This window comes from Rhyacophila brunnea, unplaced genomic scaffold (genome assembly GCF_057557595.1).
Source record: "Rhyacophila brunnea isolate RB1 unplaced genomic scaffold, BYU_Rbru_1.0 scaffold_17, whole genome shotgun sequence".
Taxonomy (NCBI): domain Eukaryota; kingdom Metazoa; phylum Arthropoda; class Insecta; order Trichoptera; family Rhyacophilidae; genus Rhyacophila; species Rhyacophila brunnea.
The window spans coordinates 6,796,583-6,823,997 of record NW_028232827.1 but is presented as its reverse complement, the minus strand read 5'-3'; the positions used below and the strand labels follow the sequence as shown (position 1 = coordinate 6,823,997).

The 27,415-nt window shown below is 30.9% G+C and overlaps 1 protein-coding gene across 1 annotated transcript in view; it reads right to left on the bottom strand.

Annotated features, from left to right (window-relative positions):
- Positions 1-27,415, bottom strand: part of Dh31-R (Diuretic hormone 31 Receptor) — a 340,188-nt gene that overhangs the window by 203,131 nt on the left and 109,642 nt on the right. The window contains exons 3-5 of the mRNA XM_085944554.1: positions 26,972-27,078; positions 24,788-24,879; positions 13,031-13,157 (exon numbers count right to left, since the gene is read on the bottom strand). Of these exons, the coding sequence (XP_085800680.1) occupies positions 13,031-13,157; positions 24,788-24,879; positions 26,972-27,078 (326 nt within the window). The remainder of the gene's footprint in view (positions 1-13,030; positions 13,158-24,787; positions 24,880-26,971; positions 27,079-27,415) is intronic.

The window sequence follows — 27,415 nt, the reverse complement described above, 5'->3', positions numbered from 1 at the left end:
AATCTATTGCGTAGGTCATAAATGTTGTGTCGCAGCACAGTGGTGAGACGCACAGGCTTAGGCTTGTTATATACCAATCAAAATGTGTTTAAAATTTTAAAAAAATCACTGTTATTCATTTTTGTTAACAATAATATTGTAACCTAACAGAAAAACAACTCATGAATTTAAAATTTTATAATAAATGGGACTTTTCGACAAGCGGAGCTCAGCGTATTTTTAGCGATTATATTGAAGCCGATACACAGTCTCAGTTCCCTGAGCCGGTACGTATTTTAAAATACTAATAATATGGAGTTGGTTTTAGTTTCAGTTGAGTATGAAACTTTTGTCGCATACGCACGCCAAACGATCTATATAGTATTCCAAATACTAGTAAGTATTTTGGAACAAGTTTATATACTCAGTATTTTTTTATACTGGTAGTAAGTATACTTAGTCTTCAAAATCGACCAGTTTTCCCATCTCTATTGGCCACTCAGTCTTTTCTTGTCCCTTGTGAATGCGGACATAGCATTTGAAGCGCCTAGTTTCAAAAGCCCCTAAAACGATTTTAGGTAGTTCTGAGAAAAATGAGAAAAACGATTTTAGTTAGTTTTGAGAAAAATGAGAAAAAATCATATCTATTAAATCTGCAAAATTAATGTATGAGTATTTTGGCTTTCAATTTTAGGAGTATTTGAAAAGCACACACAACCATTTTAGCGGAATTTGAATTTCACCTTAATTTTTGATCATACGTATTGACAGTTTTGTTGCGTTTTTTTAAGTTCAATCTTTGGCCATCATATAGGTTACAAAAATATCCATCTAAATCCATATCCAACTCAAAAATTTTCAAAAACCGTTTTAGGGGCTTTTGAAACTAGGCGCTTCATTTCTTGTTGGTAATTCTTTAAATGTCGCTTGTACAGTCAATGTAATATTGTCGTATACACAATCATGTATTTTGATGGCTTGTGAAAAAAATGCACAAATATGCCGCTCAAGTATTCAGTTTTGTGGCCGACTTTAGACTGTCGACTGTTAAATTGGGCCCGGTGGCTTGTTGCTGTAATAAAAAAAATCGGTGTGTGTACTTATGTACGCGTGTTAGAAGTTATACTTCTTCGGCGTAACAAAACAAAAAACTCATCTTTATAATACAGAGGTCATAATCGATTCAGAAGTTCCCATGATGAATTAATAAAGAATCAAATTTTATTGGCGTGTTATTATGATTATATTCATTTCGGTCTCAAGGGTATTTTATCCATATATTATGTACCGTAAGCAATAATATTATGTATGTGAATAAATAATATTATTGCAGAATTTACCTACTTTGGAAGAAAAAAATCTCAAAACCTGTGTTTGAAAAATTTAGCAAAGCGCTATTTCGACCATCTATGCTTAAACAGATGACTGTACAACTATTTTCGTAAACAATAATAATTTATTACAAATCAAAAGTAAAACATAGCTTATTTAATGTTTTAACTGAAACGTGATATTGGCTATTGTGATGAAACATAATAATTATTATTGTCTTCAATTATTATAAACCGCTAATAAATAAATTGACATGGGATATGCGACAAATATTATCCTAAACTGTAAAAATATGTATTTTTGTGTATGAAGTGTCTAAATATTGTAAATTTACAACATACCATTGTTTAAATTATTTACCAACTCAACATTCACAAAATTTATTTATTTATTGATATATAATTTTACTCATAAATAATACTTAAATAAATATAGCCTCAAATCGTAATGAATAATTATAATAAAATCATAATAAAAGTTGCAACATTATTTGGAACACCCGAACGTCGCCGCGCAAAATAAATTATGTTGCATCGCCGGGAAAAACTTCCGTCCCACGTCCCACGCCAAATTAATGCGTTAAATTTGCGCGCGTCACACGCCAAAAAATATACTCTGATCTGTTTTCCCAAACGCGCCTAAATATATATATATATAGTATAACTTCAAAAGGTCACTGTCATATTATTATGTGCAATGAATCAGGTAACTATTGGAAAGTTTTGACGCATATTTGACGCATATTTGACGCATATAGTTTATAACACCACGTCGTATTGCTAGGGTTAAACATCAATATAGTAGATTAAAATATATAGTTTGGTCAGCTTGGTAGCTATGAAAATATTGAATATATTATGGAATTAGATATTACAACTTCAATAAGTAAATTACTGTAGAAAAAATCAGAACAATAATATAACGAAACATATTTCATAATAATATTATGTATAGAATACCTAAAATATAGGAAAAAACTGTGTTGTCGTCGTATATAACGATTTCATAATAATATATAAAATATGCCAGTATGTATATTACATTATATGGAGTTATTTCTCAAAACTAACTACTACACTAATAGCAGTAAAAAAAAATATAATAAAAAATATTAATAAATTGTGGGGTTCGTCCATTTGTTATGACGTCATGTCATAGATTCTTATATTATTATAATGTGATTATTTATGAATAGCCTAGGAGGGTTGTAGAATATGTGATATTACAACTAACAATACCAACAAAATATAGCCTCATTTTTATCTGAGAATAAAATCCTGCGGGAAAATTATGCTTAAATCGTTCATTTTCAACAAGTTTGTTTTTAATGACTAGAGAAGGGGAGGGTTAAAAATGTGACAAAGTTATGACAAGGGTATGTGGCGATGGGGGTTTTAAAATACTGAAAATAGTGTGACATAATTTATGGAGATCTATGGGAGCCCTAGTTAGAGTATTGAGTGAGTTAGAAGCCATTGAAATCCATAGAAACCCTGAAAATATTAATAGGGATGATGAATTACGGTTAAAACATCATGGCTTCCGGCACTATCAGCAAAATCCAATATTCGAGCCGGTATCCCTGGTCGTAACGATTGACAGATTACTTTGAACAACGTTTGCTGTTAGCTAATCGGATTCCTTTTGATATTCTTAGAGCAACGTTTACATTCACATACCTACACTACATTTTCATCATAAAACATATCATCTTTTGATAATGGCCTCTGCAACGAGCCCGAAACGTCGAGTAAAGAAAGAAGAAGGACACACGATGGACACCCAAAAATCTACTACGATAAAAACAACCGTGAAAGCCTCAAACATTATAATATAGTTTGAGAAATAATCATTCGTTTGTAGAGTCAGTGCAGTAATGAATAAAATGCGTGCCTTTGTGTTGTATAAAAAAAATATTCAGTTTTTTTGGTAACTAATATAAACATAGTGAGTTTTAGAAACAATCAACAATGGTATTTTATATAGGAAAGAGCCCATGACTAAAAGATATACTGAATGTATGGTTGAAGTAATGAAATACAACCATTAGATCGAAGGGCACACTCACTCTATATAGGTATCTCACCTTACCATTCTAACTTACCTACTCACGCTAATTTTAGGAAGGTTTATCTTATAAGTTCGGAACCTTTTTAGATATCGAAACGAAACTCTATTACGGTCAATGGTAGCAATAACGTACTTAGTTTATAAGTCATTTTGATTTTATTATAAGTACCTATCAGTGGTGAAGGGTAGATGTAGGCTGTTAAGGTCCGATATAAATAGTGCACACCAAACTTTGCCAGACATGGGTATTTTTTTCATTGAAATAAGACGACCAATTTTAGAAGGTGTAAATTAGTTTTTAAAATTCAATTAAACCCTACGTAACCTAGCCATAATAATATAGTAAAAAAATATTCGTCTATCAATAAAATATCTAAAATTATGCCAATAAATAATTTTTGATATTTAATATTAGTATTTTATCGATTATAGTTTGGTTTAGGCAGTGCTTAATGAATTTAAAAAAAAAACTAATTAACACCATCTGTAATAATATGTATTCATAATTCAATAAAAGTCAAATAATTATGACCGACAACTATTAACCCCCACACCTCGCCACTGGTAGCTATAGATAGTTTATTAATTTATAAAAAAATAGATTAACTATTTCTTTTATTCAACGAATAAATTCACAAGATTTAAGAATGTATCATTCTAATTATTACTTTTTTCAAAAAAAGATTTTTTCTATTGGTTATAATATATTCTCTCAGAAAGTGTTTTTCAAAATTATGTATTTTCAAAAAAATAGATACTTATGTGTTTTTGATTGGCAAAATAACACACTATTAGAGTGTTTTTTTTTCTAAATACTGGTAAACTAATTGAATTACAATATATCATAATATTGATAAAATTAATGTACTTAATCATTTATTGTTTTTCGTTTTTGGAAATAGTCAGTTTTTAAGAAGAGCGCCCCATATGCGCTTATCAAAATTCGTACATATGTTGCCAGTATTTGCAAGTCGAGTGCGAAATTCCCTATGGGAGAAGAAGTAATACGGAGAGAAAAAAAAACTTTCCAAACGCCAAATGACGTTTCCATGTTATGGAAATTACGTTGTGTATAAGAATAAAAAAAAACTCTTCACTACTAAGAGCAAACTAAGGGATAAAAGAAAATTTCCCTCGATTTATTATTAACAAAAAAAAAACATGGTTTAGACTAACGTCACTTACATTCAATCAAATAGAGTTGGGTTATAATAGAGTATTTTTGACATCATATTATATACTAAATTTTACAAAATAGTATTAACGCAGTCACATCATGAAAATCATAACTAGGCTTAGGATTTTTAGGAGCTAAAAAATGAATAATAGGTATCTAAAACATGTGTAGCTGTAGTATAGTAGCGATCAAATATCTATTGTTTAATGTATCAAATTATTCTGCAATAACATATTCCCAGCAAATCAATTTCCAGTAAACAAATCTTAGCTAGATAAGCAAGTTGATTGGCGATATTAGATACGGTATATTATTACATCATATCACAGCATATTATATCATTACGGTGTATTAGCCGAATAATCATTTTTCATGGTATCATATTTTCTTACGATGGTAATAATAAATAATATTTCACAAGCTACTCGATTTAAAACGCTGACTCTATAATTAGTCCAATATGATTATGTACCAGAATTTAATGTTAATGTATTACTTTTTATTGTATAAATAACGAAGAATAATTTATCTAAATGTCACTCGAATCCAAGTACCTAGCTCGTTACTATCTCAGTAGATTATATGTACAATCATTGTATAATATACTATTGTACCGATACGCTGCTAATAAATCTCATCCTACTACATCGTAGACTTCATTATCATCATCCTCAACCCACACACCGAACAAAGCGTAGTGACCCAACACATGTAGATATAATTGGAAAATATGTTATTAAAATTTCATAATAATGTGCTAAAAAACAAAAATAGGTGCTAAAAATTTAAGTAAGTATGTACCTATTACAATAAATAATATATATTTTAACAGTTTAATTTATTATTTTATTCACAAACAGAAAACGCTTTATTACGATAAATAATAAAATAATGCTTAAAATTTTAGAAAGCGATTCTTTGACGATTTGATCTTAGAAAATTTTTGTAAGTAGGTACATGGAAAAACTTCTTTCCATTTCTACAGACGTTATTATTGAGTTTGTAAATGAAACTATTTCTGGAGTGGAAAAGTCCAGTATTTTTATTTAAAACACTGTTTAATTTCGTACTTATTTTTATTCCAATTGGTCCAGGAACATTTCTTATTTTAGCAGTAGTATTGTTTAAAATATTAATTTGCTCCACTAGTGACTTTGTAGATGATCCATGATTCTAACATTTCAATAAATTGTGTTTACCAGATGACCATAATTAGAAGTAGTGATGAATGCCAATTATTCATTTTTTATGGAACGGTTTCCCATTATTTTTTTTTGTTATTGAAATAAAGTTGGAATGTTTGGGTTTTGAAATTGAAATTTTGTGTTTATGTGAAAATAGGTGCTTAAACCCAAAATATGTAAAAATATATAATCTTGTCACTAGATTTCAAAATCAGCTAAGTCCACAATAGATGAATAGGAGAAAATAGTTTTTTTTTATTTTCTCAAGTACACAGTCACAAGGGTGAAAGTTTATATTATTTCGAGTATAGAATATTTAAAATTAATAAGTTCCACATTTCTATAATGCAGAAATGTTAGAAAGCATTAGTTCTTCAGGAATTCACAAAAAAGTAAAAAATACCTAAAGGTGGACTTGGCTGATTTTGAAATCTAGCGACACAATTATCCAAAAATATTTGAAAATAGGTGTTAACAAATACGGCTTAAATGTTTCAAAATTGTCTGAAACAGATACTTAGATATTTTTGATATTTTGTTGTGAGGCCACTCAAAAAAAATATTTAAATACCTAAGAATCCTAAGCCTAATCATAACAAATCAAAATAGTTTTTTTATTTTATAATATAGTACAAGGGGTCCCAACAAAACCGCTCGAATCAAAACTGCTTGACTATTACCACCCAGACGTTGCCGCCAAAACAATTTAGAAATGAGAAAATTTATACCTAAATGATTTTACACAAATTTCTCAGGATTTTTCAACTAAATAATAATAATTTGAAAACACCTCAGATATTTATATAATAGAAAAAATCTTTTTTGAGAAATATTCACACCAATGTTTTTTAGCATACATTGGCGCAAATCTAGTGGTTATAGGTTCAAGTCCCGTCAGGCATCGTATTTTTTATACATATACCTACCCATAGTGCCTACACAATACTATAATAAGAAGGGAAGAAGTTTTAAATTTTTTAAAACTTAGTTTCTACTGAATTTTCTATAAGGCTAAGGCCACATAGGCAGGTGCTTTACTTGGTGGCTACATTCTAAGTGACATACCCTAGCGAACACGCACACTATTATATCGCAATGACCATATTGCATGCTTCACGCCTCGCTACGTGATTATTGTGTCACCTAGTGATTTTGCCTTTGTCTACGGATATTTTAAGATGGCGGATGTTTCTTCAGTATGACAAACGTTAAACACCGTATATTCTGAGGTTATGAATAATGACGCATGGGATGAATTGACATTATGCACCCAACAAGCTCGAATTTGCGTCTTTCGAAATTTTAAATTTAAATTCTCTGTGAGAAGTAGCTTTCTGGTTAGTTTAGTTTAGTTTAGTTAGCGCTCAATGTAGCAGTATTGTTTTTAGTAGACAAGCATAGCATCTAGCTCAAGACTAGGGAAGCACCTACCTATGTGACCGAAGCCTAACTTAAATTTAAAGCTGTTAAAAACTGTTTTTAAAAAGTACGGGTTGTTATTTATTCGCTATATATTTCTAGGAATACGGTAAAAATGTGGTTAAAATAATATTATTAAAGCCGCAAATTCAAACACATGCTTCACTATACCATTAACAGCATTTTGTTTTATAAATAAAACTAAAGAAAATCCGTATTTTTATAAAAAGCTCGACAAAATAAACAAGCAATTACTCGTTTTCTGGCTATTTTAATGATTTAGTAAAGGATTTATAGTGATCGAAATGGGTACTGCTTTTTTATTTTTGGAATTGGACCACTTACTTACTGGAATTTATGTTTGAAAAGAATAATAAAAATAAATTGAGAATATAATATGTCGGATGGGTAAAAAAGTCCACAAAATGATTTTTGAAGTTATACTTCTTTAGGCGCGTTTGGAAAATCAGATCCAAGTGTATTTTTGGCGTGTGACATGTAACACATAATTTATTTTTTCAAAAAAAAAAAACGCACTCGATTGGATTCGAACCACCGATTGTTCTGCTATCAGCCGAACGCACTACCTTTACGCCACAGTATGATACTGCAATCGTGACGATTATACAGTATAATATTATAGTTTAGAATTGTTCCGTTGCCTAGGCAGCGAATTTATTACTATCGGCCATTTGCGATTCCTTACGTAAACAAACGTCAGAATGACATTTAGTACTTTAAAAATAAAAACAACGAGAAACCATTATATAATTTAGTAATATAAGTTAAAGAGTATAGAAATAAGCCAACGGCGCTTCAATAAGCGTCCCGTTTTCTTACGTGTGTAATTTAACAAGATAATTAAGAGCTAGTCGAAGAATCTAGGTTATCACAAGTTTTATTTTTGTTTTGTTACGCCAAAGAAGTATAACTTCTAACGCGCGTACATACATCGATTTTTTGTTATATTTCAGCAGGGGCGACGATTTGTCGCCGCTAACAACCGTGTCCGGAAACTTGTACGAGTATGTATGCAGTTCGACGTATTACACTTCACCGTGAAATGTTGTTTCGGAAATATATGGCCGTATATTAAAATCCGTCCAACTTTCTTGGGTCGTATAATACTGACGTAAAATCCATGTCTAAATAAAACACGGTTCTTGTCGGTTTACACTTTACAGGAAGCCAGCATTAAACAAATTTTGAAAATAGCCGATATACTGGATTATTTGTTAGGTTAAGTTAGGTTTTCATTCTTAAATTCATGAATTTTGCCAAAATCAGCTATGAAAATTGAATTAATGTTCATATTGAATCTAATAAAATTGTAGACCGTATTATTATACGGTTATTTCTATCCGATAAGAAAGCTCACGGTGAACTGTGCCACGGTGAAATGTTTTATGTACAATTTACATGTAACCCTAACTCCACGGTCCTGATGTTTCAATGCATAAGGTACTTTCTTCTCATTCGAGGACACTGTCTTCGTTTCTAAATTTTAATGTTTCATTTACGTTGTATTGCTTTTATCATTATTAGTATGTGTATGTATACCATTCTCATTTTTTTCTGAAACTATACTAATTTTATTACAACGTTTTTATTAGCTCGTATTCTTGTTTGTCCGGTGCAGATTTTTTCTTGTTTGTCCAAGATTTTTAACTAACTATTATAACTTACAGAATATAACTAACGATATATTCAGTAAGTAGTAGGTACCTATCTAGAACATCATCTTTTCTTAATAGAATTTTACAACTTTTTTATTAGCTCGTATTCTTATTTGTCCGGTGGTTGTTTCAGTCGTCCAGTAAAAATCTTTTTCAAATTACAGATTTTTAACTAACTTTCCGACTAGCTAGACATTTGAAACTTTTAGAATATATCAGAACACGACGACAATGCATTCTTTTAATACTTTTGCCCATCTTTAAGCAGAATTGAATTCATTTTCAGTTAATTCTGTTTTGTATGTTTCGGAAAAGATTCGTTAAAAGTAATATTTACTACTCACTATTATTGGTTGCTAAGTGGGGTCTAGCAACTAAATTATTAATTATATACGTGCGTTACCATGGAAATCAATATGAAATGTCAAAATGACATTTCTGTATTCTATAATATTTATTCAGTATTTTTATCAAGTACAATAAAAAGTTTTTATTAATAAATAGAATTGTCAGGTTTATATGATTCAACAGAAAGTTTAAAAACGTGGTAAGTATATAAAAAGTTCTTTTTATCTTGTAATTATTTAATCTAATGTGCACACGTAGTTTATATACAAACAAATAAATAATTCTAAGCTGATGTAAAAGTGTAATTAACGTTATTAGCATACGTACATACAAAATTGCCTTTTTAATAATTAGGTTCTCTATGGTATTGACTTTCAATTTCTTTCATTTTCATAATATAACAACAGTATTTTTCTTTCATGTTTGAAAATCATTGTAAATAAAAATATTGAATGGAAATTTTTCTCTAAGCTTTTTTGGGTCATTCAAGATAGAACTTTTATTCTGGTCTGCTTACTATTATTCAAGTAGGTCCGTTATTTTCTATGAGATCTAAGGGGACATATTTCTTTGAAAAAAAATGTCGAGTAATGTTTGATATTAATAACAATAATGGTTATCATTTTTTAGTAGACTCGGCGTTTATTTGGTGGAAATTCATGATTAATGAGAGATGTTTTGAAATCACCTTCATATTTATGTTTTTTTATAAGAAATATGTCGTAAAAATATTTATTTATTAATTCAGTAAAATAAAATGGTATAATAATTGCAAGATAAAAAGAACTTTTGATATACCACGTTTTTTTTAAATTTTCTGTTGAATAATATAAACTTGACAATTCTATGTATTAATAAATCCTTTTTTTGTACTTGATAGAAATACTGAATAAATATAGAATACTGAAATATCATTTTGACATTTCATATTTATTTCCATAGTAACGCACGTATATATTAATAATTTAGTTGCTAAGACCCCTTAGAAACCAATAATAGTGTTTTACTTTATACGAATTTTTTCCTAAATAACTTTCAATACAAAACAGAATTAACTGAAAATGAATTCAATTCTGCTTAAAGATGGCTAAATGTATTAAAAGAATGCATTGTCGTCGTGTTCTGATATATTCTAAAAGTTTCAAAAGTCTAGCTAGTCGGGAAGTTAGTTAAAAATCGATTGCAAGATTTAATTTGTACTGGACAAACAACCACCGGACAAACAAAAATACGAGCTAATAAAAACGTTGTAAAAAAATACCATCCCACTGCTAATTAATGCCAATTGGGAGGCCAATAACTATGTTATAATACGCTATATATTCCACTTGCTTGAGTTGAGTTTAGGTGGACGCTATTTTATAAATTCCTAAAATAGGGTCTCCTTAGCAAATTCGGTGTACTTCTTTGAACTTCTATAGATGTGTAATTGTATTTTCACTGATTTTGTATGTTTATATTATGTTCTCTTTTTATATTTTCATCTTTATCCCTTTTATTACTTTTTTTCTTTCTTCCTTATAATAATGTTCCATGTCATGTTGTGAACGTCTTCAACTTATAATATGTAATCCACAATATGTTAAAAAATAAATAAATTGAAATGGCATTGAAATTTTAAATCGATAGGTACGACACAATATATATAGTTATTAATTATCAAGTAAGATAAATAATTTTACATATAATCTACGTACGTGTTATAATAGTTTGATAGGCTTTTGACTGAAAATAAAATTAACCTTGTGTGTAAGAGATAAGTCTATCCGCTGTCTCTTATTTATATATCTGCAGTCTTAACTGTTTGCTATAGTCCGACAACATAAACGTTAACTGTTTGATGTTCGGTTAGATTCAGCTGTTTCCGATGGTATGGCAGCGACTAAGAAGGTAACACCCCGTATTACACGTAGCAAATCGTCAACGTTACTTTCAATATGAATAATTATTAAACTACTGTCCACAACACGATCTCGGCGATAACAGGAAGTCGCCGTACTCACGTATAGACGATTCATGTGCTGCTGTTTTTTGAGAAAATAAATTCGGTAAAATTATAATATTTTTAATTTATAATAATTCTATTCTCAGTAATTCACTTAGATGCCCAATTATTATTCGATAATTAACGATAGAAACATAAATTAAAATAATTTTACCTATTAATTATTATTATGATAGTTAGGTTAATTAATACTGGTGAATTATTGAGTGTGCAAGGAAATAAATTTTTAAATCCACAATAAGTCCTACTTATACATTGCTGGAGGTATTTATTAATTAAATAATTAGGAGAACACAAAACTTATGACTTAGTAGAAGTGAACAGTATATTACATTAAATAAATTATTAATATTTCGATGGCCCAATCCACCGCCATCTTTAGATTAATAAAGCCTGAGCATAACTTTTTGCACAAGCAACGAGTGGTCGACTTTTCAGCTGTCAAAATTAGATCCCTGATTGCTTGACATATTTATTCGCCCTTTCTCGATTCAAATTGAATTATAAAAAAATCTCAAATCAAATATATTATTAACTATCAGTGTTATTTATAAATAATATACATTCCTGTTATTCGTCAGCTGTCAAAGTCAGACTAGTCCTTCACACAAAAACCGGTGCTAATATCGATTTCCAAAAAATATGTAGCATTTATCTATGCATTACATTTGTAAAAGGTGTATTAATGTTAGTGTATTATTTATCATTTGACTCATCTATCCAAATCAAACCATGCCATGTGTGAACACGACAGACGCGTCAGTATGAGCACTCTATAGAATAATGACAGGCAATGACAGGTTATCCATAGACAACAACGGGACGGGCGGAAAAAGTAAGACCAGTCGTTGTGTATGTAACGGCTTTCTACTTGAGTCAGCATTGCCCAATCACATTTTTTATAATGTACAAATAATATTGGCTTTTAATTGGTATTTATATTTTTATTTAATTGTTGTAAAAAAACATACTGTGTTAATCATTTTCTATAAAAATATACATTATCTACATATCATTATAATAATTGTACTGTTTTGTTCATCACTTTTAAATATTTTGTCCCATTAAAAACCATGATTTCTCGTGCTTGTTTTTGTAAAGATTTTTTGTAATACACCGATCGAGATGGAGTATTCATTTTAAAACTGTAAATATATTATTGTATCGTGTAAAACAGACTTTTCACACACATACGCAGCATTTACACACTTACTATATGCGCATGAAAGTATTTAATTGTGTTTTACTCAGGTCCCTAGTATTAAAAAAATATAAATACACATATTTCATTTCATCTCAGGGACATAAGTATAAAAGATAAAATACTGCTCGTGGGAGACAATCAGGTTATCAATGTCACAGCAGCGATCTCACTAGAAACCACCTGAGCAGTGATGTGACCTAAATCTGGGTTACATCACGGCCAGGATGAAAAAAACTGTATTGTTTGTATATGTAATTATATAAACTTGTACCTGTTTATGTATGTAATTATATTATAAACTCGTACCAAACCAAAGCCTACAAAAGTCAAAACTTACAACTAAGACGAAGGAGATAGGGGGCCCAGCCCCGGAGCTCCAACTATATGTATAAGGCTATACACAGAACGAAAAAATCCGTGCTTAAGTTGTTTAGCTATAACAAGTAATACTGATAAAACGTAATTTATTTTATATTTGAAAGCATTTTTTTATAAATTAAATAAAATTTAATATTCCGATTGAAAAAATATACAGTATGGTTCTTTTACACCTTTCCTTTATTAATTATTTATAAGAAGAGTTTTGATGTGGTCAGCAACAGTTTGTAAATTCTCATACCGGAAGTAAAAACTTACCGGATTTTCCGCTGTGACTTCCGGTCGACGCATAACGACGCCGTACCACACCAGCCAAAGGGCGTTGTTCACGGCGAACGATGCAAACAAATTCATATGTAGAGTTATCCGGGCACATCTCAGTGATCTGAAAAGACACGTTTATTTAATCACGTATACATGAAAAAAATAATAAAGTAAATGAAGTAGTTATATGTGTCGCTACATTTTAAAATCAGCCAAGTCCACCTTAAGGTATTTTTTACCTTTTTGTGAATTGCTGAAGAACTACTGCTTTCTAACATTTCTGCATTATCAAAATGTGGATTTTATTCATTCTAAATATTCTATACTCGAAATAATATAAATTTTCACCCTTGTGACCGTGTTTTTGAGAAAACAAAAAGCTGTTTTTCTCCTATTCATCTATTATGGACTTGGCTGATTTTGAAATCTAGTAACACATATATAAGATGTCAAAGAAAGTTTGAGATAAGAGAGACACCAAAGCGTCCGCCGAAACTCGTGGCTTTGAATTAACCATGGGAATCGAGCCACTCAGTATTGATTCAGAGTCTTTCATTTAAAAAAATTAGATGTGATTAATGATCTGTTACTTAATTTCAAGATATACACATTTATATTTTTTTATGAAAATCAAGGTTTTTAAAAATAAATATAAAAAATATTAAAACTATGAATCAGTCAAAAATTTCTTTATTAAACAATAGAAAACCTAATAAACTACATTTTAATAATAATTATGATCCTAAAATAATAATATATTTAATACCTTTAACAAAATCATATTTTATAACATATTCTTTAAAATTGTAGGTTTATCTTTGACTTAAAATAAAAAATATTTTTATTTTTAATGTTTTCAGAAACATATTTTTTTTTTATTTACCGAGGCTTTGACTGTGATTCGCTGTCATATCACCTCTTCTCTTCTAGAAAGAGATCCATCGATCAGGTCCTCACTCCCATTCTGTTAAATAACTTTACAATTTTGCCTAGCTCTTCCGTCTTACTCACCGCCAGGACACCTTTCAATTCGTCGACATTCTCATAGATATCCGCAATTCGCAGCTGTACTCTGTGAAGTTCATATTTAAGGCATTGTAGTGCTATATGTACAATGTCCTCTAAAACATGACATTCATCACAGAGTTGCGATTCGCTTCTTCCTATGAGAACATCAAATCTTTTGCCCATTGTGTGCCCTGTTCTTAGCCTCAGTATTAACTTGAGCTCATTCCTCGTCAAAGGAGACTCTACAAACCAGGGCACCTCCCGTGGTGATGGTAGAATAGACTTACTGCATTTCCACTTTTCTAATGATGCCCTATGGTGGAAATCTATCCACATACTTTGGCCCATTTTTTATTTTATTAGCCTCATTTCAGTTCAGGTTTTCTGGTATCCACTGATATGGTACCCCTGAATGGCTAGCTACATATTTATAATTTAATATACTTAGTTTAATTTGTAAATTATCAAAAAAATGCCTCAAATTGCAAGCTTCGTATTGTTCCGCTAGGTGCCTCTATAAAAAGTAGTCGATATCAAACCTTTCAGTCAAGCAATTTAAAAATAATCTCTCAATTGAATAATCGTATAGGTACTGCATTTTGTCCGCAATACACAAAAAACTATCAAGATCATAAAGCCATACTATCAATATCATATTGTAATATTAAAATACACACAAAAAAATAAACAGCCATAAAAAATAGTTCTGTGGTTATTAATCAACTATGTATCCATATAAAAAAAACTATACTTAGACATAATACCAAATTAAAATATAATTGGAATATCGAACAACCACATATATAGGCGGCTCGTGCAGTGCGTTAAGGCGTTGACCTTCCACCAGAGAGTTCTGGGTTCGATCCCGGTTCAGCTACATTCAGCTGACAGACAATATTTATGTGTTTTTCTCAAAGCGTGTTAGTGATTGTTCAAAATTACTAACAACCACATTGTACGAAAAAGCAAGGATATGGTTATTAATAATTTAAAAAAAAACTACATACTTATACATTACTCAAATCTCGTAGAATTACTCAAAAATTATGATTTTAAAAACAATAAAATGGAGTGATTCTTCAAAAACGCCACTCTAATTAGGTAATATTTGACATAAAACTTGTATGAAACTAATTTTTGGTAAAATCAAACTTGAGACACACTGGATCTGAGATTCACAATTACAAATTACCTAAAAATCATTTCGATGAACACAAAACATTTTAGCGGATACAAATATTTTCCTCAGTCATAGAAAATAAGAAAAAAATCATTGATTTTTACATTGGTCTTAAATAAATCCGCAGAAACTTTAAACACTTGGCAACCGATGTTTGTGGGCAAGCCACATGCCGCATTTCAAAGTAAAATAAACAATTCGGTATAAAATTGGATTCCTACATCATACCTATTTACAAAATAAGCGGCATAATATAGAGTCCAGTGGTTCCCAACTTTTTTTATTTAGCGTAACTATTTTTTTCAATCTTGAGAAACCTCTACATAGCTGATACATCGCTGCTTCAGTACACTATTTGACAAAAACATTTCAAAGTTTTTGCATGCCAATTACTCCATAACATGACTTCGAGACTCTTAGCCCCACGATATAAAAAAATGTCAACCTTAATCTGCCCTAAACAGTTTTATTGTTCGCATTCCTTCCTTAATTTAGCATCCCTTAAGATGTGCCACCTCTAAGCATTACATGACCTGCATAACCGTGCGGGAAAGTAGCACCTCTCTTGCTACTATTAAAATTTACCACTTATTGCAACAATTACAAACATCATATTGTACTTACTTCAATAATTGATAATATTGTTTATTTTATTATTTTTTATAAAAAAAATTATTGTAAATTTTGACTAATCATAAATATTTGTTGATATTAATGTTATTGTAAGTGTAGACTGTTTCATATTTTGTGGTGTGTTAATATTTAAAATAATTTGTTTTAAATAATTTTAAATTAATACGTTATTGGGAAGGTATTATTGGACGGATAATTTATGTACCTATTGTTATATTATTTCTGTCGCTTTGGATTTTGTTTGATAAATATTGTTTTAAAAAAATGTATTCAGTTGAAAATGTCCCTCTGAGACGGACGAAACCGGTCCTAATCTATTGATTAAAAGTGGAATAAGTACAACAAAAAAAAATTGCGTTTTATTAAATAAAAACAACAATACCCTAAGTTTGATAATATTTATCACTTTATCACTTTAGCGGTCGATAAGTATAGAATAGACCCACAGATACAGGAAAATCTCTCTCAAATTCAACAGTATTGTTGGATGTACTATGAACGTTGGATCAATATTTATAGAAGAATTATTGTTAAAAATATTTCTTTTTCAAAAATGTTAATTTATCGCGACAATTCTATAAGTATATTTGAGGGATTTTGTTTTATTAATATTTAAATTTTGTTGGTTTCAGTCAATATATTTGCGTATAAAACTTAATACATTAAATTTAATCAACAGTATAGTACTAATACTAAAAAGTAATAAGAAAATCATTAAATTCATTTTCGGAAAACATAAGCGTGTATGCTCTCTTAATACCGAAAATACCGGTATTTTGAATGTTTTAAACCGGTATTTCAGTATCGATAAATAATTGAATACCGGTATTGCAATCCCTAGTAATAAGGCATATATAAATTGTGAATAGTATTTATAATACTCACTGAATTTCAGGTGCCTAGTAATAAAATATAAAATTTTTAGTGTCGACACTTTTTCTTTCGATATGACTTTTCTACCTGTAACCCGGTTGGGAATCACTGATAGACAAAGTCAGTGGTCGGCAAAGTTAGTCAACAGCGCCAAATTTAATATCAACAGTACAACGATTGAGATTTCTTTTGAGAGCCAAATTTCTTAAACCTTAATTATATTATATAGGTACACAGCTTATTAACTTAATAAACTTCAGGTACACTGAATAAAACTTGATATCATACGTAATAATGATCTTATTTATTGATAAAAATTAAATTGTAAGCATGGTATCTATAAAATTAAATCATCATGACAATGACTGACAAACACTTAATGTGAATAATGGCCTTGTCTCTCCTTGGAAATTTTGGGTAAGTCAGGTTTGTATGTTGTTGTTTTTAATTTTAAACACGATTCCAGGTTCTCATCAATAAGACGACTTCTCAATTTACTCTTGATATCCTCCCTTATAAATCTTTTTACTAACCACAAAACTTGCAATATTAACATTGTTGGAAGATTGTATTCAGTAATTAAATACAGAACTTGATTTTTCTTAACTCTTCTAAAGTTCCTAAACTGCTTTCTTCTTGCATCACCGACAGGATATTAAATTTAGTGCTAAATGACGTGAGAGAGCGTATTTAGTTGTAAAGTGTCTCTCCAGATAGAATCTCTCCTTTCAATTTTGAATAAACGCGAAAGTCTCGGTCCATTCAACTATAAATTCACTGTTTTCGTCTTTCGTTTTTCTTTGCTTCTTCTTTGTAGCCATGTTAAATAGGGCAGTGGGTATTCGTGGCAGAGCCGCACTCAAGGGGCCAAAGAGCCGTGGTTTGCGACCACTGGACTAAGTAATGAAAAAAATCATCGACCCATAAATTACAAAAGGAACATACCTGTTCGTATTGAATGATATATATTTTTTTTAAATCTTGTTAATCTCTATTATAAACAGCATTAAATCCGTCAATGAAAATAATATACTATGGTTAGTTTACCTTGTGATAGCTGTTTTAATTATACCTCTAAATAACATTAAATAGTTTCACATAATCTTTATATCAGACTTGAGCTAAGTCATCCATTTTACAACAAAATTATTCGCGCTCCGCCAATATGCTTTACCAATTAAGCTACGATCATCCTATCCAATTACGTTGGAATTCACTAGTAATTTTTACATGAAATGCTTGTCAAATTGCGTTGTGTTTAATTACAAAGATATACAAAAATAATAATGGACTGTTTTGGTGAACCAAAACCAATTCTCACTAACGGCACTTAAATCATACGGGTCAACAACTACGTCTATCTTTGACAAAGAAATAATGCCCAGTTACGGTAGTATTTATGACGAGATTGATTGCAGAAAATGCAGTGCATTTGGACGCCTGAATAGTATCTTTAAAGGGTGACTTCCCATTGTGTTTTATTGATAAAGTGTAACCAATATAATATGCTACCAACGCTCACGTATACAATATGTGAAACATGACCTGTTAATCAAAGAGAAATCCAAAAATTGCATGAAGCACAGCTTGTCATGAAAAGGTGCATGTTTGACATAACACGGAAAGATCACAAAATAAAACAATAGATAAGGAAGCAGACAAGAGTACGCGATGGGATAGAGGTCGCTAAGCAGATGAAATTCTCGCGGTGAGTGGACAACCGCTGAACAAATGCCGTCATACAGGGAAATACTAAAACCTGCTGAATAAACGAACTCATAACGTTTTGTGGGTGTGCCTACGTGGCAACGACGAATAATTAGGAACCCATAAAAGTGGAAGAAGCTGCGATAGGCCTTCGCCCAACAGTGAATCAACCTCGGCTGATGACAATGATAAAATAATTCGTATTCGGAAACTTGTACGTATGCAGTTTGCCGTATCACACTTCACCGTGAAAATCTGTATCGGGAATATATGGCCGTATATTAAAGACCGTCCAACCTCTTAAATTCATGTCTAAATAAAACACGGTTCTTGTCTGTTTACACTTTACAGGAAGCCAACAAATTTCGAAAATAGCTGATATACTGGCTTATTTGATAGGTTTGGTTAGGTACATTATTGTCTACAATGTTCCACGAACAACGCGTAATGTTTTCATCTCTTTCCGATAAGAATACTCACGGCAAACTGTGCTACGGTGAAATGTAATACGTACAATGTACATGTAACCAATGGATTGGACATGTCGCTTGGTGAGAGGATAACCCTTGGACAAAATGCCGTCAAACAGGGAAGCTCTAAAACCGGTTGGATAAACGAACTCATAACGTTCGTGAATGTAAGTACGTGGCAACTACGAATTTGGGACAGAAAAGAGTGACGGAAACTAGGAGAGGTCTTCATCCAGCAGTGGATTGACCCCGGCTGATGATAATGATGAAATAAGTACCTAACATAATTATATGGTAAAACAATTAAATTAGTTTTCCATATGGCACTTTTGACTTGGCAATCTCGAAGTATTTAATTGCAATTAATGAATGATAATATGTGGTTTTCTTATAAAGTAGTTAATATAAATATTAAGAAAAGTATTCAATGAAAATTGAATGTTCATTATTTACTTCCGAAGCTTCATTTTGATCTTAAAATAAATTAAAAGCACGTAGGAAACATTTTATACCGCTTCGCAATTTTTATCGAGTTAATCTAAATATTATCGCTAACCATTCAATGATATATTAATGAATGTTATTATTAAAATTCATTTACTATTATAGTAACACAAACATTGAAATATATTGTTGAATCAAATTCGCCAAGAAGTGTTATTCTAGAATGAAATACTATATTTGAGGCGTCTAATTCCAAAAAGCGATAAGTTCACATTTGGTCAAAATCGAGAAAAAAATACGCACGTATTCTTTGTATAATTTTACACAATATGTATTGATCTTTAAATTTCAAAACGCGACATAACCCTACGAAAAAAAATATTTTAAGTCTCGATTTATTACAAAAAGTGCCAAGTCCGTGTTTTATATTATTTAAAGCATGGTTGATTTCACGCGTTTTTAAGTCAACCAATAAGGGAACGTTCAATATTGAAAAGGGCGTCTCCCATGCTGTAGCATCTGGTAAACTCATGACAGTGCCACGGAAATATGTGCCTTATGCGGAGTAAATTAAAAAGTGAAGTACAAATAGCGCTACGTCCAATGTTATTTTGCCTATATTTATTACATTTAAGAGTTTATCGGCTGAAACAAATTGCCATTTGGTTCTTATTTCGACATAGAATACAACGGAAAAAATAATCTCACGTTAAAACAAATAATTGAAGCTTGAAACATAAAAACGTTGTTTCCCAAAAATATTGAATTGTGGACTTGTCACTTTTTGTAATTAGACGTCTCATTTATAAACTCTTATGGATTAACTTAATATTATGGATTATCTGAATGCTCAGTAAAAACAATGAAGAAAGGATCGATGAGAACTATACTATAAACTGTAAATATACAATCGCTCATGTTAGGACCTATCGAAAACATGATCAAGAATGTAGTTACAGAATACAAACAAAGACTCTTCGAAACGAACCCACTCCGCACCACACTCGGTCTTAATCGACCGTATCACGAGGCCTCACGTTTGGTATGAAGGAAGCATCAGTAGTTTTTTTATGCCTGAAAATGTCTCATGTGCATATATCCAAGACTACGGTCGCTGCGTAATTTAGTGTACATCGACTGAGTTTACATATACTTTATAGTAAAAGTACCCATGGGAGTAAGGAGCATAGTGAACTAACAAAAACAATTAGGTTGCTATAAAATTTACCACTGTAGCGGCGTGACTTTGAAAAGAGACCCATAGATGGCACTGCCCATTGACTAGATGCCGCAAGCACTGTGTAGACGGATGAGGACTTAACTCTCTATTAACTCTGTAATTTTTATCTCTCACAGTCTTACATCTAGTCAGCTTAGTCTGATTAGCTCTGACCCTTTTGATCATGCAGGTCCTCTATTTTGAAACTAAATACCTTACATTATCAAGATTCGTTTCTAGTGATAAGTGTGGTTTCTAGTTGTCAAATGTGATACCTACCTGAACTGAACTAATCCTTTGGCAAGATCATCTGTTTATTTGGTCGAGCGAGTCATCTTGTCTTGTTAACCTAATTTCGTGTATCGTTTGAATTATTTTTTGTTAATATTGATTAAATCTCTGTGAACTCTGAATAAATACTAAACCGGAAATGTTTCTATTTTATAAATAAAGCATACTATACTACTCATTATTACTAGATAACTATAATGTTTTATTGTATTTTCTCTTATATAACATTTCTTCTCATTATATTTATATTATATTTTTTATATTTTTTTAATATAGGTATTTTATTTTTCATTCTTATATTATAAGTAGTGTTTTTTTATATTAATAATTTTAAATAGTCTAATGTATTTTTCATAACTGTATTTAGTATTATTTAATTGAATTGGATTTAATTATGCTTTCTGTATCCGCCTATTATAGGGATAATCATTAATTATTTTATTTAAGTTTCATATTTCATTTATTTTTCTGTGATTGATCATTTTGGCTGACCTAAAAAAAATTCAAAATCATCACAATATAACATGAAAATTATACCGTCAGCACCTACTTACATAGTGTGATAGAATATAATTTAATCACTATTAAACATACATAATTTGAAAACATCTAATATATATACTTACCCACTAGAAAAAATGTTTTTTGGAAATAAAAATACGACACACGACTGGACTTCAACCTGTAACCACTGGATTCGATCCAATGTGCATTTATAATAATTAACGGATATCCTAGTTAAGGCTATACCTCAGCTGAGGCATGCTCTAAAAAGATCGTGACTAGGCGATGTGCGAATTGTGCAAATGACGCGAGCCGAACGAAATATAATTTGTTTTAAAAATCCAACATGCGTCCATTTAATGTTATGTTTATTGTTATATTACTAATAATAATAGTATATTCATTGACATGTTTTCTTTTTCACGTACATGCGGAACGTTTTTAGTCATCTTTACACGATTAAGCCGGCTAGCACATCACAATTCGCCTTGTGTGCCTGACGGCCATAAATCAAAACTTCCTAGACCCGCCGGTCAGTATTGCATGATACAACCTCGCACATCTCTAGCGACATCGACATTCGCCGCAGTCGCGCGTAATCTCCCGAAACGTCAAAATATACTCTAGCTAGACGACGCCATTGCGCGAATATGTCATCAGACGCGGAAACAGTGATTAATATGTATTGGTACCGGAAACATTTAAGGAGAAGTCTCTCGTCTGCCATTTTTATTGTGTTGATTGTATGAACAAACGTCAAACGCGGTGACCAGCGATGAGCGAGCAATGACAGTGTAGACAGAGACAGAAATGGCTGATTGTGCGGCTGTGCGCATACGCGGAGTCGACATTTGTCGATATCGACATGCAGGCTCTAGCAAACGCAACTCGTCGCATACAGGAGCGTCGCAGCATGGCAGTTGCATCGGCCAATCTGCGAAGCTCCATTTGATAACGTTTGTTTCTTGGTTTACGATGACGTCACATCGACGAATTCATCGTAAGACGCATGCGGCGAGCTCTAATGTGCGAGCCCTCTTAAGAATATATTCCTCCGACGCCATCACAAAATAAATTGACGTGTTCACATGTCACTATCGCTCTCCGACTGGCAACGCGACCGAAATTACGTCCCACATACTGTTGAAAATTATTTGCCGTTTCACTTTGTACGCTCTTAATAACTTAGTAGTTGTTACATAAAATGCTTATCATATTGCGTTAATAATGTAGGTTATCGGTTTTGTATATTAAATCAAGGTAGCTATCAATGAAACTCGCAATTGGAAAAGCACACCCGATATGTCGTATTTCTTTTTCAAAAATAATTATTCTAGTGGGTATAATATAATTATGTACATGATATGTTTTGAAATTATATAATATTATTTTCAATAAATAATATAATGTTATATCCTGATATTTTGTGAAATATTCGTTGAGTAATAGAAATAGTTTATTTAATCACTATTAATGTTGGTTAACACTGCGACCTTCATTTTGAACTTTCAGCTCTTATCGATAAAATTTAATGATAACCAAATTGGCAACAATATACTAACAAACCGTACCTTCTAAGACAGGCACAGGTTAATTATATTACTTAGGTATAGTAACTTTTCGCAGAGAAAATATTATCAACATGTGAGGCGTAATATCAAAGTTGCAAACTTAAAATGATATAACATTATACAAAATATTTTGTCTCTGTAGATAAGTTACCTATTCAAAATTAAACCTTACATACAAATAATATTACAGCATTCATTCCAAGCCACTATATAATAATAACATTTATATTAGTTTACAATATTGTGTAGGTAAACAATATTAATTCGTGTGTTGCTGCCAAAAGTTGGTAAGTCAATAATTTAGGTGTTTAGAGTTAAAGACAGATTATGTGTCTTTATATAAATATGTATGGTAATAATAAATCAAGGCCATCCGATATAATATAGAACATCCACATATAAAGCACAAATAAATTAGCAGTAAGGTATGCCTGATTTTGGAGGGCATGTCAAACTTGTAAATTGCAATTACTTCATAACATGATTTCGAGACTTACCAACATTTGGCAGTAACTTCATGATACATTAAAAACATTAAGACTGATTTTATAAAGATGAATATTACTATTTTCGCCCCTGTGAGAATTATCATACAATATTAATTACTATACAGTCAATAATTCCATCATTCAGGTCTAACTAGATATTCAAAACAATATGTGATTATGATCCTACAGGATTGGACTATATCGTACGGCCTTAAAAGTGGTCTGCAGGTGTCAGTGGCGAAGACTCCATACTAGGCGATTATTTAAAGCCTACCATCTTAAAAAAATATTTTTTAATTTTATATTGACATATTAAATGATATAATCACAATATATTCAATATGCCCATCGACATCTATCGTATAATTGTCATATTAATTTTACGATCTTTTCCCCTATTTCAATAAGCACCATTTATGCATGTCCCGAAAGTTTTAAAAAAATAAGCGACTTCTCGTTTCGCTTCACATATTGTATGGATTGCGTTCGCGTGAATCGAAAGTTTTTTTTTATATGAAGTTTGTTTCTCATAATTTGAAGACGTCTGCGGCGGCCCATACAAATCGGTAAGCTATTTAAGGAGCGCTTACATATTACGTAAGTGCACATTTTTCCAAATAATTAATAAGATAATTTAAAAAAATATTTTCTTTGGGATTGAATCACTTATAAATATTGACAGTTGTTAAAAAAAATATAAAACAATTTATCTCGTGATTTTTATTAATCAGTTAGTTAAGTAAGTTCATTCATGGACTAAGACAATTTATTCGGTCAGTTATATCAGTTGAAATCTGATATTGTACATAAGTCTGTGTTTTAAATATAGAAGTGTTTTAAAATGTCTGGATTTACGGGATAAATGTTTAGGAAAATACATAATTCAAATAAATTGCTTAATTTTATACAATCCGTGAGCTTTCAAAATTTCATCGATTTTTGTGTATCTACCTATTCATCAGAAGTAATGTCGGATTATCTTCTTATTTACCGTAAATATATCTAACAAGTGTGCTTTCTCCACAGCCTACCTCATTCCAAAAGCCACCTTTCGCCACTGGCAGGTGTCGATTGTATATAAATAGTAAGTCGAGTTTGTTGTGGCGATTCGGGAAGATTTATCTTCAACGTCGACTACACTAGAATATTGTAACACTAAGTGACGCATCTATCTGGGTAAACCGACCCACCACGCACCATAGGACATGACCTATTCTGAGTTCACCTTTTTACAGTTTTTATTCACTTTTTAAAGATTCAGCAATCATATCCGAAGATTGCTGAACACAAACTATCACCTACTACGACTACCTAAGACTTTGTTTCTGGCGCAAATATAATTTAAATAATAGGTAATACATACCTGAAATATGCTAAGACGCCAAGGGAAAGAAGCAACGCTATAAGTGATATTGCATAGCCCACTTCGTAAACAGCTACGACAGTTTGTCTTCTCTGAAAATAAAGAAATACAAGAACCATGAATTAGTGCCACGATTTATAAGACAAGACAGGAAACTAATAAACAAATAATATAATGAATAATTCAATTTGACGGTCACAAGAAAAATCGCTATAAGTCTGAAATCACAAATATTCAGGAGACCGAAAAAACTAAAATTTTGACAGTTTTAAATTCATTATATAACATGACTAAGTTTTTTCATATATTGTTTTTAGTAAATCGGATAGATAATTTCTTGGTCTATAATTGATTGATAATAATTAATTAATGTGCAGCTTTTACTCATATTCTGAGATAGAACCTTGTTTTACGTTACCTATACGATCATATTCAATATGACAAGAGTTATATAACACTATTTTGTGGAAGAACCATTATAAAGTATTGTCTAACAAGAAATAATTGTATAGCCGATAGCGAGTTTATAAAATCATAACAAAGATTTATGAGACATGTTGACAGTTTTAATTATATAATGTATCTACGTACCTAGAGTTGGGTATTTCCCGACAAAATCTCAATCTCGAGATTGGAGATTTCCCGAAATGATGAAATTTCAATCTTCGAGATTCGGGATTTTCAGTAAAGAATTCTCGATATATCGAGAAAATTTAAAAAAAAACCCTGTGAAAAATCCTAAAATCAGTGTAAAAACAGACAAATTCCAAAAAAATATGATTTTGTGGAGTATTAAGCCAAACAAAATAGGAGTAGGAAAAAAAAATAATTCAAAACATTACCTACTAAAATAGAATTTCAAAAAACACAAACTACGGTCAATGGCTGCGTCTGACAATCGCATACGCTTTTGTGACACAAAATTGCCTGATGTTGAAAAATTTCGCTCATTTTGAGTCGAATTGTGTTAAATGCCCCGATCAGTCTTTGAATGTTTTGTATTTTCTGTCCGCTTTTTTCATACACTGTGTGACACACTCAAACTCAAATTTGGTAATTTATTTCAATTAAAAAAATCGTTTCTTCAATAATATTTGATAATAAAGAAATCCCGAAATGTTAAAAAATTCAATTCTCGAGATTCGGGATGGTAAATCTCGAAATTTTTTCGAGAATTCCCGACGGGAAATTCCCGAAACCCAACTCTATACGTACCTATGACTATTTAAAAAAAATCATGTTATGGATTGATTCTAACCCAAATAAAACGTCAATTTGTAAAACAAAATAGTTACTTTTTTATAGATTTCGCATAAACAAATTTATAGAATTAATGTATGTCTGTCACTTGACATTCCCCATATATCAAAAATATTGAACAACATAATTTGAAAATACCTCAAATATACCTAATATAAAATATTCTTATTAGATAAGATGCCCTGGCTTAATTGATTAAGCACAGATTTCTAGTAGGTATATAAAGGCTATAGAAATAAAAACGACAGTTTCCATTTTTACCACGTTTCCACGTTTTTCTCAGCTTGTATTATTGTTGTTTATCAAGTACATATCTTGTAATCGATTTTTAACTAACTTCCCGACTAGCTAGACATTTGAAACTTTTAGAATAAATCAGAACAAGATGCCAATGCATTCTTTTAATACCTTTAGCTATTTTTAATCAGAATTGAAATTTATTTTCAGTTAATTCTGTTTTGTATGAAAAGTTCTTTCGGAAGATACCCGTAATCCAATCCACTATTATTGGTCCTAGCAAATAAATTATTAACATATACGTGCGTTACTATGGAAATCAAAATAACATTTCAGTATTCTATACTTATTTGTTTGTTGCAAAATAGCAAAATAAATGATTTGTTGACAATTGTGTTATTTGTCCTAAATTATTAATACACTGAATTGTCAAGTTTATATGATTCAACAGAAAATTTAAAAACGTGGTATATAAAAAGTTATTTTTTATCTTGTAAATATTTTTAAATGTTATGAAATCAGTATAAAAATTCTACTATAAAATGTAATATATTATTATTATTATTAGTATACAAACACATTTTTAATGACTCGCCAACATTTTACCAAAATGGAAACTGCCGTTTTTGACACTGGTTGGTAACGCTATAACTTAAGACGTATTGATGTAATAAGACATTTATTTACCATTAAATCATCCACATTCACGCAAGTTGTGTAGTTGGACCATTCTTTGCCCGATGAAGGATGTCTGAACCAAGTGCCATTTGATTCGCATTCTTTGTGTGCAGTTCCTGTAACAATATAAAAAAATCGCTATAGTTTGCATATAATAAAAATATTTTGTATAGTATACTTTTTAAAAACAATTCATACACCTTGCTCTAAGTCTGAACATCATGGCCGCTCTCCTTGACCACTTAACCTTGTTAAATAACATTATATTCAATGTCAGATTTAATTCGCATTAGTCGTAGGCGAATCGATAGCTCAAAGAACAAAAGCAGTTACACAGATAGTGAAAAGATATTATAAAGTTCAAATCACACTTGGTCTACCTTTTTAATTTTTTTATAATACCTATATCCGACCAGCGCATCTATTCTATACACAAGACTGCTTTCGGCCGCT